Below are 15902 nucleotides of genomic sequence, written 5' to 3' on the forward strand. Positions count from 1 at the left end.
AACTGCGAGCTGGAGCCCGTTTCTCGAAAGCAAAGGAAGATTAGAGGGTCTGCTGGAGTGTTTGAAAGTTGGATAGAACGACCACTTTGAGCCATCATTTTCGTTAAAACTCAACAAAAGCTTCCTTGAACTACAAAGCCATATGGTACCCGTTATCAGCTTGCTTTATTTTAAATCAGTGTCGATTTTAATGCATGATGTCTTCAATAAAGGCCGAGACACACTAGGCGACAAGTAGGAGCGACAGGTCTTTGCAACAAGTCGCTACGACTTGACGCCAGTTCGGTGCACACGCAATGATCTTGTATGAGGGGGAATGTGAACTAGTTTTCTATTTCAATATGGCGGACTATGTGACGCTCTCTTATTGGTTCATTTACATTTTGGCGCGACAATGGTTTGAATTCGTGCGACAATGATTTTGCACAAAATTAACCTGGTCACACGAGGCGAATTGTTGCGACGACTTATCGCCTAGTGTGTCCCGCGCTTAACTCATCACCCTGTAATATATCTAATCTTTTCAATTCTGCGAGCGGAATCCGTACGTACAACACAATATTTTCTTCCGCCGGTAGCCTCTACACTAAATATTCCAGGTTAACCTATCAAATCAAATCTTTTTCTAGACGTGGTGCAATAATATGGAAATTAGCCAAGTCACCCTTTAAGAATAAAATGCGAGGGAGCAACTTCAGAATACCCCACCACAGCTAACCAATATTGTTTTCCTTATGCGGCATCTTTTGAAGAACGAGACTTAATACAATAGAGCTTTTTTTTAATCAATGAAATGCAAATAAGTGGCGAGGTATTCTGAAGTTTAGCCAATGCGAGACTACTTACTTCAAATTCTCAAACAGGAGGAGAATTACATCTATATTACGATCAAAATTAAGTAAGGAATATATGTTAATAAGGTATATACGTTATGTAGGCATATTCATTTCTCACTCTGCCCGCCTAGATTAACACTTGCTAGCTATTTGCGGGTAAGGGTGATTCTTTTGTAATAGCTAACATCATCTGTAATAAGTAACTTGAAACGTGAACTTTGTGGGATTGGTTAAAAGAGCCTGCACCAATAAATTTGTTGCGATCGAATTAATTAGCGTGCTCACTTGTCCGTTAATTAATTAGCATGCACAAATATACCGCACTCCACTAAATTCAACAAAAGGCTAAATACCATAATACTCTTTGTTTGTCCTCCAAATTTTTTTGCATAAGCATTATTCCCAGTTTCTCTTGGGACATACAATGGTTCCAAGAGAAAATATGAACAATGCTTATGCAAAAAAATTCTGGAGGGCAAACAAAGAGTATTATAGTATGTTTGACGGTGGCCTATTGATTGAAAGAATATGCAAACCACAGTTGAGCAGATATCACAGCGAGTGAAAGCAAGACGGTGACCCATATCTGACAGGTAACCTGTTATATCTACAGCACGTTACTCTTAATACTTCAAACAAAAATGAGCTCTCTATTGACCGCATTTCAGTTCCAGTAATAGGGGTTTTATAGTAAGATCTGTCACTGCAACGTGGTGACCTCCAAGCGAAACGCTACTTGACAATATCATTTAATGACCGATATAGAGCGTGCATTTTTCTTAACCGTTTTGGTAAACTGTCCACACTCTTCGCGTATCTACAACGTGAAACGCTTACTCTCAAGTTTTGTAATCATTCTTTAAAACCCTAACAAGTTCATCCAATTCAGTTAATGGCATTGATTGTTTCAGAAGAAAAACGATCTGAAATGATCCCAAAACATGAACCAGCATTTTTAAATTTCATCGCTGCCCAAGTAGATATTACACGTTACAACATCGATTAAATTTGCAAGACCACGCAGCTTTTTAAAGTGACACAGTCATCTTCCATTGGAAGAACTAAATTAAGCATTGATTGTCAGCTTTACTCTTGCTTGGAATAAATGGCAAGGAACATAAATCAAAATATTGACAACTAATTAATGTCGGGGGTGGGGATGGGGCGGTGGCGTCTGAAGCCAAGTGCCATGCCGGTTTATTGAGGGCGCACTCGATTGAACATAACTCTGAGACGGCAGTAATACGTTTTTCACTTTATTTTACCAAGTTAAATTTAGTTAGCTTTAGGGTATATCAGTTTATTGAAGTACTCCGTAAAACCAAGGTTGTGCAGGTATGTGAGTATGTACCGTTATGTAAGAATAAGATCATTCAGAATAACTTATTAGTTGAGGTAAGCTTCGAAAATATTGACTGAATTGTACTATTACGTACGAATAAGATCATTCAGAATAACTTATTAGTTGAGGTAAGCTTCGAAAATATTGCCTAAATTGTTTCCAAGTCGCTTTTGTTCGTGAGATTAAGCGCTAAAATTATGGACAAGACCAGCGGCTTAGGGTACGTGCGTGACTTCACACTTGTATCGAACATGAACTGAGAGCTCGATGGACAATTCCACGAACGTTGACATATTTCAATAAAAAGTAAAAGACATATCAAATGAACGCTTGATCTCGCACGGGGCTAATTGGAAACTAAAATGCACGCTAAATTATCGACTAACTGAAAACCAAACTTGGTTGGGTGACTCTCGTTAAGAGCCACAATCAATTTTAGCAAAGTCAGTTAGGAGAATTTAGAATGTTTGTCCTGCCAGGGACGATTTCGAGCGAGAAACTCTCCATTTTTTTTTTTTTTTAATGCTGGTTCTGATATCACAAGTTGGATGAACACAGTGATTGCATCGTCAGTAATTTTCGCGGAGACGACAAGATTTGAGTATGAAAATATTGAGAAAAGAACCTTGGCGTGAGGTCCTCAGTCTCGATCGGGGTGTCGACGTTTATGATCTCTATTAACTGTGGTTTTTAACTATTACATTGGGGCTGTATTTGAGAGAGCTTCCTGGTTTCCGTGGGTTTGGTTGACCTCATATAAACGCTAACGTTGAAGCACTTTCCGTCGATGATGCTATAACCAACTAGTTTGGAGGTTCACTTCTACACAGCAAAACAAAAACAACAGTTGATATCAGTAAATTTAATGTTACCTTTTTTAAGAGTCAACGATGAAGTGGCTTCTCGTACCGTAGAGTTGCACCAATGTGAAATACGATCGCCGACTGCTCGTTTGCTTGGAGTGTATTTGTACACTTGTGCCTGAAATTATGACTTTAACATAGAAAGATGTGTCTTTGAAAGCAGAAGTAGCATACAGCTGTAGCCTTGCCATTGCGAACTGTTATGTCATATATGACATAACAGTTCGCTGTAGCCTTGCCATTCCGAACTGTTACGTCATATATGACATAACAGTTCGCAATGGCAAGGCTAGAGCCGTATGCTACTTCTGCTTTCATTTGCATCTTATATACGAGCTTATTCACACAAGCTGTGTTTGTGGCCAATTACAGGTACATGTGCTGTGTTTAGCATAAAGCAGTTGTCATAGTGTTCGTATGCAGTGTTGCCTTGACATGGAGAAAGGTTCGTATGGATTTGCCGCACAATTCATTGCCTACCATCGTAAGCAGAGTGTTTCTTTGGAATCGAACCATATGTTCCGAGGCTTGACTTCTCATATTCGCCGTTAAACATAATTGCTGTGTCACGGCTAAATGCACCTGTCTGTTACATACACGTGGCCAGTCTTCCATTCAGTAACATACCGCATTTAAATACCAAGCGGATCGTATGCCCACAGTCTAAAATTTGGCACGGACGGAGATTTCTCACTACTTGGCCTTGAATCATAGGGAAAGCTTCTTGCTTGGTAGGCAAATTATCATTTTTGAACGTGTATTATGACTTTTTCAAGTCACCAGCAAATATAAAGTTTTAGAATATTCAAATATTCTAAAGCGTTATATTCTCTGGTGTCTTCACTGTTGTAAATACGTCTATATATTTACCGATAAGATACATTTTTGTGTTATGTAAGCATCCAGATCAAACAATTTTAGATGGTGCAAAAGGCAACTGAACGAAATCTCTAAGCTTCATGACGGTGCAGTTTTTACATTAGCGATGTTTCTCATAAGCAGACACGCTATTTCCAGCACTCTTTGCATACACACCAGAAATATAATTTATGAGATGCTGTATAGTCATTGGTTAGAGGAGCAGGACTTGCAATCCGAATTTCTTGGCATCACGTTCTGCTCTGACATTTCGGGTAACCTCTTTACAATTTTTCGACAAATGCTTTGCCTCTGCCGCCCTTTTTGGATTCGAAACGATTTGTTTCTTTCCCACGTGGGTGGAAGCGGTTCATTAAGTACCTTACATAACTGACTGAGTTTAACACTAGACCGGTTGACATAGGGCAACCATGACAACCGATAGATTTTCAACACGCAAGTCAGATCACTGGAACGAAGAACTCGACTAACATTTTTCTCAAAAAAGAAACGACAGTTTTCAATTTACAATACATGTTTCGACATACTCATGTCATCTTCAGTCGCAAATGAGCTTTTTTAACGGTTGTACACTTGAATTTATATATGAAGCTGCTATCTTTACGTCCGTTTGGAAATATTATCTACTAACATTTTTCCTTTAAAAAATCTCCTGAAGGTCAATGCTTCGATGAAGAGAACTACTACACTTAGGTAATGTCTGGGTTAATATGGAGTGACCGAATATACAGTAAACTCTCGTTGTAACGGACAGCCTCGGGACGTCGTTTTGTGTGCTTAATATGAAGTAATAGCGAAAGTCCGTAATGGCGGGTTGCGAGAATAAAAGTGCCGTGAACATGCCCTACGCAATATAGATAGTTCGAAGAACTCGATTAACATTTTTTCCTTTAAAAAATTTCCTGAAGGTCAATGCTTCGATGAAGAGAACTACTACACTTAGGTAATGTCTGGGTTAATATGGAGTGACCGAATATACAGTAAATTCTACGTAACCATGTTATATGAACAGAGAATCGAGAGTCGAGAGTCAAAACAATAAAATCATGCCATCACCATGCTCAAGTCTCAGAATAACAAGATGAGGTCCATTTTTCAGTTCCTTGGAGTTAATAGCAGGACGTACAGTGTACAAGGAGTGGGTAATAATAATAATAATAATAATACCAAAACTTCTTAGCAGCACGAAGTAAGATATCGCTTTGATGATCCATACGATGTTTTTGAAATTCATATTTAATCAATACATGTTTCGGATGAAACATCATCATCCATCGTCAGTTGACAAATGAGAAATAAACTAAAGTTGAGCAATAAATAGTGTAACAAAGTGAGATATAACATGAATAATTAAGGATGAAGGCGAGAACAGAATAAAAACACCCAACCACGAAACAAAACAGAAAAAATTGTCGCTCCCGGTGTTCAGAAGACTGTTTTAAAATCCTCGACTCTGCTTCCACACGTTTCCAATTGAAAATCAAAGAAGCCATGCATATCCTTTGGGAGCAGCCATCTCTAAATTCCCAAGTCAAACATCTTAATTTATCCCTTTCATACTAATTAGTTTCTTTTCTTAGCCTACACAGTTTGGTTTTTTCTGTTTTGTTTCGTGGTTGGGTGTTTTTATTCTGTTCTCGCCTTCATCCTTAATTATTCATGTTATATCTCACTTTGTTACACTATTTATTGCTCAACTTTAGTTTATTTCTCATTTGTCAACTGACGATGGATGATGTTTCATCCGAAACATGTATTGATTAAATATGAATTTCAAAAACATCGTATGGATCATCAAAGAAATAATAATAATAATAATAATAATAATAATAATAATAATAATAATAATAATAATAATAATAATAATAACAACAACAACATAGGTTCAAGCGCATTTCTATATCCCAATGCGCTTTACATCATGATAAGAAAAATAGCTATGCGACACTTTATACATTAAACTTAAGCATAAAAATAAATAGAAAAATTTCCTAAGGCTGTAGTAGTTCTCGTGAATTCTGGTTTCCGGTTTCCTGATTTTAGCTCTACCCGCAAAAACCATTTCCTGAGGTCAAATACAGGTATATATAGTCTCTTCGTATTGCATGATTCATGATATCCCTTCGCGGGTTTATTTCGAACTCAAAAAATTACTAGTTCCCAGTTACTTTGATAGCCAATACGTAATAAATGATATATTTGCGAAACAAACAAAGGAATGACAACTAGGAAAAGATAATAATTGTAATTACTATGAATACACAGGTGATTATACAAAATCGCGCGCTCTCATAGACCTTATTCATAAATGGCGGTCAATTTATAATTCTTTTGTCGAAGTGCAAATTAGCCTACCAAGCCTCGATACCCTACAGTGAATTGAAAAGAATTCTTGCTCTAAAATGAGGCTGGGTAGGCTAATTTGCACATGGACAAAAGAATTATAAATGTGACTGCCATTTATGAATAAGGTCTATTGGCTCGCTATCTCGGATTATCAGCCGATAATCACCTCGACGGACAAAATGGCTACCAGTAGTCGTTTTGCCACTGTAAGTCAAGATGATTTCGCGTTGAAATGTTTTTTTTTCTCTTTTTTGAAATAATCACCTGTGTATTTATACTAAAACAATTATTCGCCTCAGGCTCAGTGATTATCGGTGAATATTCACCTCGACTTCGTCTCGGTGAATATTCACCGATAATCACTTCGCCTTCGGCGAATAATTGTTAAAGGGGCTGGGTCACGCTAATTTAGGCAATTTTGTTTAATTTTGTAAAATTATGAGCTCTAAACGTCAAATTGGCAGAGCAAGAGTCTTTCATTTGCAAAATCACGGCCTCATAACACCTGAGAATGATTTTCCAGCTGTGTAAATGACATTTTGATATTCGAATAAAAATAACAACTTTCTTTAATTTTCCAGACATGTTTCGACGGTACATCCGTCATCTTCATGTTACATATTTTGAAATCGCCGTTGAATTTAAAGCGCGCGCGATCTTACAAACTTCGTTACATTGCGTTGTCAATATTGCGTATTAAATCAAAACAGAACAAAACAAAAATTTTTAAATGAGTGACGCTTAGTTCCTTACAGGGAGAGAGTCAGGTTAATGTGTTTCACCTGCTGGTTGAGATCGGGCTTCTCCCATTTTATATACATGGATTCCTTAAGCTTCACTTGGTACTTAGTGGCTGCAGAGTCCAGGATCTCAAAGCAATCCGGTGTGCAGGATGCCTTACAAAACTCTGAACTCTGCAGATGTTTAAAAACGTTCGAAGATCTGTCTGAAAGTAAGTTCTCGCGCACTCGTGTGGAGAAGTGTCGGCTGGTTTCACCAACATAACAAGCATTACAACTTGCACACGAAAATTTATAGACCACACGCGTGCGAAGCCCTACAGGGACAGCATCTTTCGCATTAAAAAGATTCCTGACTTTGAAAGTAGTGAAGACTAACCTTATATCAATAGGTTTACATAACCGATTAGCTAGTTTGCGTATACTCCTCTGTGCCGTGACTGTGAAGTGCCCAACGTAAGGGATTTTAAAGAAAAACTTAGGTGTTTCCTGGGGCTCGATTCCTGAATGAGACTGTGTTTTCCCTCCCTTAACTGCTGTCTTAATATATTTAGAAATATATTTGTTGATAAGGTTCTCAGGGAAGAGATTCCTCCGAAGAATGACAGACAATTTTTGAAGGTCAGTATGGAACCCCATCCAAGTGTTGTTTATCTTAAAAGTTCTGTCAATCAAGGTTTTGATTAACCCCAATTTGTAGGTAAAGGGGCAAAAACTCAGATAACTGGTGAGCAAACCTGTGAAAGTTTTTTTCCGGTAAACGGTGGTTACACTTTGGTGCGGGTCAGTGTTATTGATTAGAACATCTAGGAAAGGTAGAACATGGTGAGCTTCCCGTTCTATTGTAAAGCGTATATTGGGGTGTTGATTGTTGATGTAATTGAAGAAAAGGGTTGCATCCCGTTCAGAGCGGAAAAGGCAAAATGTATCGTCTACGTAGCGACGATAGAATAAGACCTCTGAATCCCCGTATTGATCCCACCATATATTCTCATGGTGACCCATAAAGAGATTGGCGAGAACAGGGGCAAGGGGGGACCCCATGGCTACACCATCCACCTGGTCATAGAAGTTACCTTTAACAGGAAGTGAGTTTCCTTGGTAGCAAACTCAAACAACCTTTTAAGCTCATGTTTACTAAGTTTCAAACCTGGGTTACCCTCAGTTATATACTTGACGGCAAGATTAATGCAATCATCTAGGGGGATGTTGCTGAAGAGGCTTTCAACATCGAAGGACACCATAAACATCCCATGCAAAGATAGCTCATTGATTTCCTTCACAAAAGTGAAGGAATCTGAAGCAATGAATGTGGATGGAATATGAGGTTGGAGTAGATTACTTAAGTATTTGGCCAAGCTGTAGTTGTAGGTGCCTATGGAGGAAACTATGGGCCGAAATGGTGGGGTGGAATTTGGCGCTCGTGGTTTGTGCATCTTAGAGAGACCATAGATCCTAGCAGGCTGGGATCCACTTGGACAAATGGCCTCATAAACTTCAGGATCAAAGTGACCTTTTTTCCTAAGTTCTCTAAGATAGCGCTGGAGTTTCCCTTCCCGGGTAAGGGCAACACTGATCAGTTGAATGTTCTCAAATATGGACTTACGCACTCGATTTGCCCACTTTCGATCAACAAAACGTAATCAATAACACTGACCCGCAAAGTGTAACCACCGTTTACCGGAAAAAAACTTTCACAGGTTTGCTCACCAGTTATCTGAGTTTTTGCCCCTTTACCTACAAATTGGGGTTAATCAAAACCTTGATTGACAGAACTTTTAAGATAAACAACACTTGGATGAGGTTCCATACTGACCTTCAAAAATTGTCTGTCATTCTTCGGAGGAATCTCTTCCCTGAGAACCTTATCAACAAATATATTTCTAAATATATTCAGACAGCAGTCAAGGGAGGGAAAACACAGTCTCATTCAGGAATCGAGCTCCAGGAAACACCTAAGTTTTTCTTTAAAATCCCTTACGTTGGGCACTTCTCAGTCACGGCACAAAGGAGTATACGCAAACTAGCTAATCGGTTATGTAAACCTATTGATATAAGGTTAGTCTTCACTACTTTCAAAGTCAGGAATCTTTTTAATGTGAAAGATGCTGTCCCTGTAGGGCTTCGCACGCGTGTGGTCTATAAATTTTCGTGTGCAAGTTCTAATGCTTGTTATGTTGGTGAAACCAGCCGACACTTCTCCACACGAGTGCGCGAGAACTTACTTTCAGACAGATCTTCGAACGTTTTTAAACATCTGCAGAGTTCAGAGTTTTGTAAGGCATCCTGCACACCGGATTGCTTTGAGATCCTGGACTCTGCAGCCACTAAGTACCAAGTGAAGCTTAAGGAATCCATGTATATAAAATGGGAGAAGCCCGATCTCAACCAGCAGGTGAAACACATTAACCTGACTCTCTCCCTGTAAGGAACTAAGCGTCACTCATTTAAAAATTTTTGTTTTGTTCTGTTTTGATTTAATACGCAATATTGACAACGCAATGTAACGAAGTTTGTAAGATCGCGCGCGCTTTAAATTCAACGGCGATTTCAAAATATGTAACACTGAAGATGACGGATGTACCGTCGAAACATGTCTGGAAAATTAAAGAAAGTTGTTATTTTTATACGACTATCTATATTGTTGCTGCTATCTAGACATTTTGATATAGTATTAAAAATTGAAGCGCAGCCAGGATAAGGCATATTAAAATACAATAAAAAACGTTCTCTGGCTAAAAATTTTGAAAAAGAATATAAGCTTTCGGCTGTCGATCTACAGCCTTCCACGGATAAAACGTTGAATGTAAATTAGTGAAATATATACAGAAAAGGCGAGATAAAAATGATAAAAAGAACAGAGTAAAGGTATGAAAAATGGTGGCTATTGTTTAAAAAGAATTTTATACTGATTAGGAATCGGCTTAAAGTTATTGTCAGCATGCTTGGTAGAAGAGGTGTGGCAGGCCTCTAGAGTTTTCCTAACACGAAAAGAGCCTTTGTCGATATAAACTCGAGAATGATTGAAATCAATCCGATGACCGAAAGACCACGCATGTTTCGCAATGTTTGACCCATTAGCACATGCACATGCACATGCATGCACATGCATGTGACCCATTAGCACATTCTCGAGTTAACAAATATGGTGAATTCGTGAGCACAATAGACCTTTCCACGGTTTTTGACGCCACCCTAGCTTGGGGGTAAACACGGCTAAAATTACATTAAATGTGTGGGATTTTGGCTCACTTTGAACCACTGTAGCGCCGCTACAAAGAGGCGGATTTCCAAAGTGAAAGCGTCTTTTTAAAAGACATTTATGCTGAGATTATTTTAACGAAATATAAAGAGGTTCAGGCTACAACGACCATAAGTGACGAATTTTTAAGATATCATACAAACCCTTCTAATCAAAATCATGCAAATTGCCGCGAAATTAGAAGCCACATGAAAAGATTTATAATTCCAATTTACGGACGTCGTACCTTCCTCAATGGCCTTATTTTCTGTTTAATAAATGATATCAATAATGGTATTTAAAGTAGTGGCAAAAGATGAAAATCTGTCTCTTTTTAGCGGCGCTACAGCGGTTCAAAGTCAGCCAAAATCCCATACATTTATTGTGATTTTAGCCGTGTTTGCTCTCCAGCCAAGATGGCGTCAAAAACCGTGGAAGGGTGTATTGTTTTAATTGTAAAACGTACATTCTGTTGAACCTGTAGCGTGCGTGTTGTGTGAAGGGTGCAACGTATGTTTCAACATATTTTGTCCGAATGTTTTTTGAGAAATTTGTTGGTTTAAAAGCTTGAAATTGGCAGTATTTCAACAAGAAGCAGTCAGCAGTCGTTTCACGTTAACTAACAAAGACGGGATTTATTATCCATTGTTGCACAATCACTATCACAATCTAAAACTATCCTTTCAATTCTCACATTGTCACGTTTTATGTACATTCCGTTGTTACTGGCAAAATTAGCACTTTTTCCGACTTATAAATTCAACGTGACGCTTTGTACATTAATCAACTGAAGATGACAGAAGTAAACATGTCTTGTAATTTCAAAAGTTTTGTCGTTTTCTTTAAATTTCTGACTTGCCTGCTGATATCAAGATCCATTGGAATCATCCAATAATTTTCAGCCCAGTTCTTTCTTCGCCAACGGGGCGCTATATTCTGAGCCTTCACGCTTATCAGCAGTTGTGCATTCAATACCAGCTTTCCAAAAAAAAAAGTGCACAAACTTGGCATCGATTCATCAAACTTCCATAAGTAAATAGCGCTGCTTTGCAAATATTTTTGCAGCCTTTATTAAGAGTCACTGAGATCCATCGCCAATCAATTTTCGCAAAGTGATCCGTTTGTTTATCTTTTCGGCTCAAGATCTTTTGCATAAAATTCACATCTCACTGAAGGCGTGCACCATAATCATAACAAATGTCTTTCGCACCGGTAGAATACACGACAAAGGCAATCCGGACTCAACAGGTAAACGTAAACAAGAGCTACATCTTATTTAGTTTCAAGCGGTAAGACTGTCAAATTTTGAACAGAGGCTGCCTAAGTGTTCGCTGTCTTTTATGTTTTAGCTACCATGATCAATTCCCATAAGAATAGAAAAAAAAAAACATGACAACTTTATTGAAAAGTAAGCTTTCTTTTGCAGGTCGCAATTCATTTTGACACGTCACATTTCTCGCCCAATTACTTGGTTTACTTCTTAAACAATTCATTTGAAGACTGACAAAAGAATCGACACTTAGGAGGAGCAACATGAAAAATAGGAATACATTAGTGAAATGAAAAGCGTTCGTTAATAGCGTGGGGATTAAGGGTGCCGATTTGGAAGATGAATTTTTGTTCCAGATTCTTGCAGCTTTCCGTGGTACCTTGATGTAGGGAAATGCCGCAGATAGCCATGTGTTGTTTGGAGTAGTTAGGGAGATTAAAATGACGAGCGACTGGCTTAGATGCATCCTTGTCATTCTTCTAAACATCGCGAAGGTGTACGCGGAATCGGTCACCTAGTCGTCTACCTGTCTCGCCGATGTATAATTTATTACATAACGTACAGGTTACAGGTACAGGATCATTTTGGAGTAATCAATTAATTAACATGGCTAACATGACAAGATTATACCAGTCTCGGGATCATTTGGAGTAATTAATTAATTTATTACTCCAAAATGATCCCGAGACTGGTAGAATCTTTTCGCAACCTCCGCTAATTTCATTTAAACGCGACAAAAACGTAGGCAACCTTTTAGATAGAAGCGCGCTCAAAACTAACGAGCAACCCGGCACTTTCAAATGCGCGCGTTCACGATGCAAAACCTGTCCTTTCACTCTTAAAACTAGCAAAATATCGGGACCTAAGCGATCTCTGAAGATCACCGATCGTTCCACGTGTATCTCCGCAAATGTCATTTATTGCATAACCCGTACGTTATGTAATAAATTATACATTGGCGAGACAGGTAGACGACTAGGCGACCGATTTCGCAAACACCTTCGCGATGTTGAGAAGAATGACAAGGATGCATCCAAGCCAGTTGCTCGTCATTTTAATCTCCCTAACCACTCCAAACAACGCATGGCTATCTACGGCCTTTCCCTACATCTAGGTACGACGGAAAGCCGCAAGAATATGGAAACAAAATTCATCTCCCAAAGCGGCACCCTTAACCCCCACGGAATTCACACAACCCATAATTCCTCGATTCGCTCCGACGAAGGGCTAACGCTCGAAACATCAGCTTTTGGAATTCCTGTACAGTGGTCAATCTACATTATCAACTCCGTTGATAAAACCAAATTTTTGTGTACTTCTTCCCCACCGACACAGCACCACAGTTTCTTTAGAAACTACGCCCTTTATTCTTTCGATGAGGGATGGATTCTGATTGTCTTTGGTTAAAAGGTTATAAGCAAGGAATTTTAGGGAAGACTCGAAAGCAAACCGAAACGTGTTTCGCGATATCTAAAGGTAAACCTTTCATTACGTAATTGATTTTTTTGTTTGCAATTACGTATATTTAACATCTGCCATTGGATCTCCCCTTGGAATATCGAGTTTTTGCAATCACGGGTTCCGATTTTATTCGAAGAAGTCAAACAAAAGCCCATCGGGCAACTTTTTGACAGGTGTTGACAACATCACGATCAAGGCTTCGTATCTTGTCTTTCCAAGGGCGTCCACAAAAATGAACTTAGATTTTCTGCTATATTTAGGGGGTAAGCATAAAAATGGAACGGCTCATGAATGTAAGTTCCCTCCTAGAACTGGCGAAAAATGTTGTTTGCCTTGCCTTGACGAACTGCAAGTGAGGGATCCAAATTTCCTCTCCTCAGCAGTTTCAATCCTGGACAATATTAATGTACAGGTGATACAAAGAGAAACTTGAAAAACAATCAATGTGTATCTTGACACAAAGTTAACTCTAAACTCGTGATTGACTTGTGCTGCGACACAACTCAAAACTTTGGCAAAACGATTCAGTTGAAAGCTCTTTCCAACTGAATGAATTCAACACACGGTGAACCGTGGTTTTAACAGAGTTTCAGAATTCAGCGCGAACGACAACCGACCATTTGGACATTCGTTTGAATCACTAAAATCCACTAAGGTAAAAAAACACTTTCACGGTTTGCAGTCAATTTCTAGTTAGACAGATAACAATAATGATGTAACGTACAATTGCTATATTAGGGCCGTTTATACGAGAGAAAATAAGCCGCGGCTTACTCTGGCCGCGACGTACATAATACGCGAAAGGAACTTATTTATACGAGTATAAACTCCCAGGCCAGGATAAGCCGCGGCTTGAGAAAGCCGTGAACGTAGATTTTGTACCATTTATACGGGCTGTTTCGCGTCTTATGGGAAGACGCGGCTTATTTTCTCTCGTATAAACGGCCCTAATATTGTGGACGAATACTGAAAAGGAGCTAATGACAGATCTTTTGTTTTTGCCTTCGAACATGACGGCGATGAAGTAACGTGAAAGCTATCTGTAAGGGCCGATATACACGGTACGATTTTTGTCGCATGCGACAACGGCTTACGACAGGCCCACGACATGATTTTGTTGTGTAAGTCAGAAAAAATGTCGCAGCACTTTAAAACATGTTTTAAAACACTACGATAATCGTAAGTCATGTCTTAGGGCCGATTTACACGATACGATTTTGTCGCATGCGACAAGCTCAAGACAGGCCTACGACATGACTCACGATTGTCGCAGCGTTTTAAAACATGTTTTAAAATGCTACGACATTTTTTCTGACGTACACAACAATCGTAAATCATGTCGTGGGCCTGTCGTAAGCCGTTGTCGCATGCGACAAAGTCGTACCGTGTAAATCGGCCCTTAGGCCTGTCGTGAGCTTGTCACATGCGACAAAAATCGCACCGTGTGAATCGGCCCTAAGACTGAAGGACAACTCAGACCCAAAAGCAGACTAAAGATAGTTGACAATGGCCGTTTTTTATACTAGAGCCGCATAATTCGTCTGCGACGAACTTGGGCAAACATTTTTTTCTGCGTCTGTCAAATTCGTCTTGTATAAAGACGGACACAAGACGCATTACACAAGACGCAGTATGGGTCTGGATGAAGTATCTACTTTAGCGCGTCTTCAAAGACGCACCAAACTGGATGGTTCGTCCACACGAATTATGCGTCTAGTGCCCGTCTTTATACTAGACAAATTTAACTGACGCAGAAAAAATGTTTGCCCAAGTTAGTCCCAGACGAATTATGCGTCTCGTATAGTTCGTCCCGTCTTTACACTAGACGGATAACACGAGAGACGCATAATTCGTCTGGACGGATTATGCGTCTTTATTTGAGAACAATTACTAACTAATCGCCGTGGGCCGTCAAGATGCATTAAAAAGCAAAGCTTTTTTACATCCATTTTTCCTTTTTCCGAGAAAAAAAATAGATACCCTTAACTGATCCACGCATTTAACACATACACATTCAAAGACGGTCAGTTTGTGAAAACCACCACTGATTCGATATACATGTTCAGTAAACAATAGGAGTCTGACTTCTGTATCACTAGCTCAAAATATATCATTTTCTCTTAGGAATATCCTCCGCCTCCTCTTTTCTTCTTTATCTTCTTCTGGCGCCATCTCGAGCCCACTTTGTAAACACTACTTCTGTGCATCTATGTGCTAATCTGCAGTATTTATCTGGTTGTTCAATTCCTTCACTGTGACATTTCTTTCCGGCATAATGCACTGATCAGCTTTCCCTTATAAGTTAGCTCGGTGATATTCTACTTAGATTCTATTAGAGTATTGCGTATAGACGCTCATCCTTTCTCACATGCATCCATCTTTTTGGTCGTTTTTACTTTTCTGGAATGTTCGTCTTTCTTCTGTATCCCTCAAAAGACTTTGTCAAACCTTTTCAAACATTTCAAACTTGCCATTCCCTAGTCACTCAGAGGCTTACCTCTCCTAATGTAGGTCTAGTCTATGGCCCGGACGTGAAGCTTGTCGTTGTCGCTACAAAAGTATGGTGTAACGCGGATTGCATTCTCGTTCTGCTTCATTTTTCTCTCGGTTTGGTCTTCCATTTTACATTGGGCGTGATGTAAAATTTATTGTGGTGGTGTACCACCATGCACTCAGAGTCAGAATGTAACAACTATGCGACTCCGGCCTTGTTTGCAAATATGCAGCCCCCTCTCATAGCCTTCATCACTTGCTCCCAGAGCAATTCGATTACTTTAAAACACTAGATCCGTAGGTGAAGTCAAAAAACATAGGCAAAGACAGGAAGAATTCGAATAATACTTCAACACTAGATCTATACGTGACGTCAATGCCAGGAGCTACTGGTGACGTCAATGATATTTAACTATAATCTACTCGAAATT

General features: G+C 39.2%; 1 protein-coding gene and 1 long non-coding RNA gene across 8 annotated transcripts in view; one reads left to right on the forward strand and one right to left on the reverse strand.

Annotated features, from left to right (window-relative positions):
- The window catches only part of LOC137974265 (uncharacterized), a 40990-nt gene extending 37709 nt beyond the window's left edge, over positions 1-3281 (reverse strand). The window contains exon 1 of the long non-coding RNA XR_011117408.1: positions 3051-3281. This is a non-coding gene — a long non-coding RNA (uncharacterized lncRNA). The remainder of the gene's footprint in view (positions 1-3050) is intronic.
- The window catches only part of LOC137974262 (uncharacterized), a 43885-nt gene continuing 29287 nt past the window's right edge, over positions 1305-15902 (forward strand). Inside the window, exons 1-2 of one of the 7 annotated variants that reach the window (XM_068821131.1) lie at positions 2034-2171; positions 3414-3486. In XM_068821131.1, the coding sequence (XP_068677232.1) occupies positions 3459-3486 (28 nt within the window). In that variant the 5' untranslated portion in view covers positions 2034-2171; positions 3414-3458. Of the gene's footprint in view, positions 1430-2023; positions 2172-3325; positions 3487-3527; positions 3773-11370; positions 11496-13509; positions 13634-15902 lie in introns of those variants that run through there. The other 6 variants (XM_068821133.1, XM_068821134.1, XM_068821130.1 and 3 more) reach the window with 6 other exon arrangements.

The sequence above is a fragment of the Montipora foliosa genome, chromosome 10, assembly GCF_036669935.1.
Source record: "Montipora foliosa isolate CH-2021 chromosome 10, ASM3666993v2, whole genome shotgun sequence".
Lineage (NCBI taxonomy): Eukaryota > Metazoa > Cnidaria > Anthozoa > Scleractinia > Acroporidae > Montipora > Montipora foliosa.